The following is a 4,687-nucleotide window of genomic DNA, read 5'->3' on the forward strand; positions in this document are numbered from 1 at the left end:
TCTCTCAATATATATCTGTATGTGTTGCTTGCTTTAAATTACTCAGGATATAAATTGTATAAGCTGACACTGAGTAAATCAGAGTGCTGAGTTGGAAGCTGGCCACAAACATGTCAATTCCCAACTCACAAGTAAAACAGTTCTAGTCAGCCTCTGACTAAAACCGTCTTACACCTCACTCGGCCGTGCTGACCAAAACTGAGTAAAGTAATTCAAAGAATTACATTAAGTCGGCATAATTAATCGAAAAAGTTATATTAGTTCCTAACCCCCCATTGGAACTAATTACACGGGACCAACAATGACCATGTTGTTGCATCTCTCCCATTGATTGTACATTGGATCATCCAAAGCTGGCGCCTTGATGGTTCCATCAATAAATGAAAATTTGTTCTTGGACATGAGGGCAACTTTAACGGCCCGAGACCATTGATGGTAGTTAGATCCGGAAAGCTCCTGCGAGACGAGGGATAAAGTCAGAGTTTCATTAGGCGGAAGGTGGTAGGGGCTGCCGGAATTGATTATAGGGGCAGCCATTTGTGCTTACTCAAAAAAATGAGAAGATTCAGATTTGCTCTGATACCATATTAATTGAATGAGGTAAAAATATCCTTGAATACTTAAAATTCTCATTAGAAATTAAATGCCTCTAATTATTACATTTATATCTTAATGTTTAGGTTTGTTCATCAAGTAAACTTAATGGACAAGAAAAAGGGTGAGACAAGTGTCCTATTGTGAGCCCTTGATCATAAGTGATTGCAATCAATGGTGGAGATGCACTTGTGGTATGATTGAGTGTGGTAAAGAACGCAGTTGATTGATGAAGCTCTTCCAGAATGTGCTAATAGGAGGGAATTGACGAAAAAGCCCATGGCTAGTGCAAAAAGACGCATGTGCCCCTGAACTTGAACCTTGCGTGTAAATAAGACTTAAAGTCTTTTATTTGGTACTGTACTTATCATTTCTTTATTCATTCTTCGAGAAGAGAAACTCAAACGTCTCCCTTTCTCTCCTCTTCCATTTCGAACACCTTCCTTCTTGTCTGTGAAATTTTCCTCGGTAATTGTTCATCTTGTGTTTGTATCTTCAATACTCGAATTAAATTGGTTTTCCATTTGTAAAGGTAACATCAAATTCTCAATTTTATTTCTGTTCTTTTAATTTAAAAGTTCAAACCAATAAATTTTACTATTCAACTAGCGCACTTCATATTTCTTGAAATCTTTGTTATATTTTCGCGTTAGAATCCGGTTCGGTTAATGATAAATTAAAAGGAAAAAGAAAGAAAGAATGAGAAATGCATAATGCAAAAGAAAAGCTTTAAATTCAGTCCTAACTGTTGACATCATAAAGATCTCAAGCTAAGGAATATAGCTCTTTAAACAGTTGCAACTTCAATGTTTCCTTGAACAAGAGCTTCAGAAATGGCAATAATCTTATTGCTACTCAACATTACATTTTGATTACCTCCCTTGAAAACTTTGTATCTGAGAGAACATTGGAGAACCTCCTGTTACTTCAGAATCATCACTCACCGAAATGGAAGAATCCCCTAATTCAATCGTCGCCATTCCTCCTCGCAGGTTCTCCAACGCAATCATATTTGTACTCTTATCTTCAGGAATTGCAGGCTCAGAAGTTACCTCCTGAAGCTGCAATGCATACTCCAAGTTCCACAACACATCTCCCATTCCAGGCCTATCAACCCCGTATTCCGCCAAGCATTTCTCCGCTGCTTCAACGAACTTTTTCAGCGATTTCGGATTAATACTATCTGCTATCACCGGATCAACTATCTTATGTATCAATCCCTTTCTATGCCACTGCATTGCCCACTCTGACAAACTCACCTGCTCTCTTGGCAATTTCGGATCTATCACAGCCCTCGCGCATAAAACCTCGAAAAGGACTACCCCGAATGAGTACACATCTGATTTCTCTGTCAGCTGTTGCTTCCTGAAGTACTCAGGATCGAGATATCCGAAGCTGCCTTTCACAGCTGTGCTTACATATCCTTGATCCATTGATGCAGCTTTAGACAGGCCGAAATCTGATACTTTTGCAACCCAATTCTCATCAAGAAGAATGTTTGTGGTTTTCACATCTCGGTGGATAATGCCCTGTGATGGACCCGTGTGAAGATAGTGCAATCCGCGAGCTGCCCCTATGCATATCTCCAGCCTTTTTTTCCATGTCAACGGAGGTTTATTCGCGCCATAGAGGTGGTCCCGAAGAGGTCCATTCGCCATGAATTCGTATACTAAAATCATCTCTGATTTCTCATCTGAGAAGCCAATGAGTGAAACAAGATGTCTATGCCTTAGCTTGGAGAGCATTTGTATTTCTGTCTGGAATTCATTTATTCCTTGCTGTGAACTCGGGCTTCCTCGTTTTACCGCAGTTTTAGTCCCATCGTCGAGGTCTGCTATGTACACTTTTCCGAAACCTCCAACACCAATTACTGCCTTTTCGTCGAAATTGTGTGTTGCGTGTTGCAATTCACTGAAGGTGAAATACCGTCCGAGACCTGCATTAGAGAAGTAACCTGAGTAGACACTCTTGCTTGCTTTCCTGGAACCGAAAATGCTCGATTTCCGAGAGCAACTCTTACTGCTCTTGCTACTCTTGCTGCTCTTCACCGATGATGCAAAAGTAGAATTGTTGTTGGTAGCATGGATTGGAAGGAGCCAGGACGAAAAACTTTTTCGCTTCTCCCAATCTTGAGGCCTCTTCTGCCATTTCATAAAACCTATAATCAGAAGCAGCATAGCTAAAAGCCCCAAAAGTAGACCAACAACTGCAACAATCTTCAACACATTCATACTTTTTGATCCATCATCACCAAAAAAACCCCGCCCCTTGGAGTTGCTCATCTTGATCACTTCTATCCCATTCAGAATAGCATTAGCTTGCCCTGACTGCACCCCGGACACCGGCCCAATCTGAACCGTGACAGAATCATTAGTCACAGATGATGAATTCAACACGAAATCCGCAAAATAAGCTGTTGAAAGAGAACTGGTAAGCGATGAAAGGTCAAGAGCGGATGCCCCCATTAATCCATTTATATACACATTGAAGTACAAGTCATTTAGGGACTTGCTTATAATGTCACAAAAATGCAATCTGACCAGATAAGCAAATCCTGGATCAACATTCATCGTCCAAGTGAGATTGAAATTCTGTTGCAGGGTTTCCGAATTCGCCATTTGCTCTGCAGTTGCATAAACTAGAGGAGGAGCAATGAAATTGGTAGCTTTATCTCCACCATCTCCATTTCCATCTCCCTTCTTAGGGTATTTGACCTTAGAAGTGGAAACAGACACATTTTCAGCTCCTTCTGGGAAGGAATTATAGTTGGTATCAGAAAGCCATGTTCTTGAGAGTGTATCATTCTCCGGAGTTAAAATCGGACCCCCAACATTCAACCGATAAGAAACCTCATATGCATAATTAAACAAACCATTGAAATGATTTCCCGCCGGAAGCGTCGATGCAGAATCGGAAATTAACATATCAGGCGCAGAAACAACCTCAATTGCATTAACGAAAGCATAAGAGTTCTTGATCGGCTTGAAAACTAACGAAAATCTCTCGGTGGAAATGTTGAAAACATATTCCTTGAACACAAGAGATGAATTATCTGCGACAGAGAATTCATGTAAAAGAACAAAATCATCCGCTGAAACGGTGAAAACAGCGGTGGTAAGATCATATTTGACATGGGGAAGAGGGTAAAAGTAAAGACGAACCCAATGCCATCCAAAGCTATTGATATGAAGCGTATACTTCGAATCAGAAGTGAAAATCCTGGCGCTGCGACATAGAGGGAGAGCAGAAGAAGAAGCAGAAGAATTCAAAGTGACATTAGAAGAAACCGAATCAACTGAAACCTGTACCTCTTCATTTGTTTCAAGAAAACTCCGAGAAGAAGAATCAGATTTGAATGTTCTTCCATCATCAAGGTCAATATCTTCAGTTGCACCACAATCGATGAGAAAGTTATCGGCAGGAGTAAATGTAGAATCAGAATCAGATTTAGAAGAAGAAAAACTGGGAAGAAAGAGGAGGAGAAAAACAAGGAAAAAATGGAATCCTCCGACCATAATGTGGGAAAAAAACAATCAGAGATCGAGGAATAGAGACATTGGTGGTTAATGGAGAAGTAAGTGAAGGGAAAATCGGAGAAAATGTAGGCAATAAAATGAAAGGAAGGAGTTGGGAGCAAGTAAGAAAAGACGTGGGAAGTTGTAAGCAGACTTGGTAATAATACCGACCTCTGCGTTCAACCAGACATCCAGCTTAACTTAAAACCAGCTTCTTTGCTTGTCTCTCTTATTTATAGATTTTGTCTTTTATATTTTCACCCCTTTCTTTTCTATAATTCCTAAATTCAGACTAATTTAGATATTCTCCTTAACTAATCAGGATCAAATTGTTAATAACAATATCTGATTATAAGTAACATTGTTTGTAATTTCTTTATTTATATTATTAGCTACTATAAATATTTTTACAGCTAGCTTTTTTGTTGTCTCCTTAACTAATTGGTTGGGAAAGTTATGTATAAAATGATTGAATGTTGTATTTATGATAAAAAATTGTAGTTCAATTTTATTCATGGTAGAAATTTTGGTTTAATTTTACAGTTTAGTATACAGAATCCAATGAAGATTGGTTAATT

The 4,687-nt window shown here is 39.1% G+C and overlaps 1 protein-coding gene across 1 annotated transcript; it reads right to left on the reverse strand.

The window, feature by feature from the left end:
* Window positions 1–1,113: 1,113 nt before the first annotated feature.
* On the reverse strand, window positions 1,114–3,644 carry LOC136232547 (probable receptor-like protein kinase At5g61350). Its single transcript, XM_066021769.1, has one exon. The coding sequence runs from the start codon at window positions 3,516–3,518 to the stop codon at window positions 1,467–1,469; it is 2,052 nt and encodes a 683-aa protein (XP_065877841.1). The 5' UTR covers window positions 3,519–3,644; the 3' UTR covers window positions 1,114–1,466.
* Window positions 3,645–4,687: the final 1,043 nt, after the last annotated feature.

Source organism: Euphorbia lathyris, chromosome 1 (genome assembly GCF_963576675.1).
Source record: "Euphorbia lathyris chromosome 1, ddEupLath1.1, whole genome shotgun sequence".
Classification (NCBI taxonomy): Eukaryota; Viridiplantae; Streptophyta; class Magnoliopsida; order Malpighiales; family Euphorbiaceae; genus Euphorbia; species Euphorbia lathyris.

Coding starts and splice junctions, on each gene's coding strand:
- LOC136232547 (XM_066021769.1), bottom strand. CDS start 3,518: ATGTTAATTTCCGATTCTGCATCGACGCTTCCGGCGGGAAATCATTTC.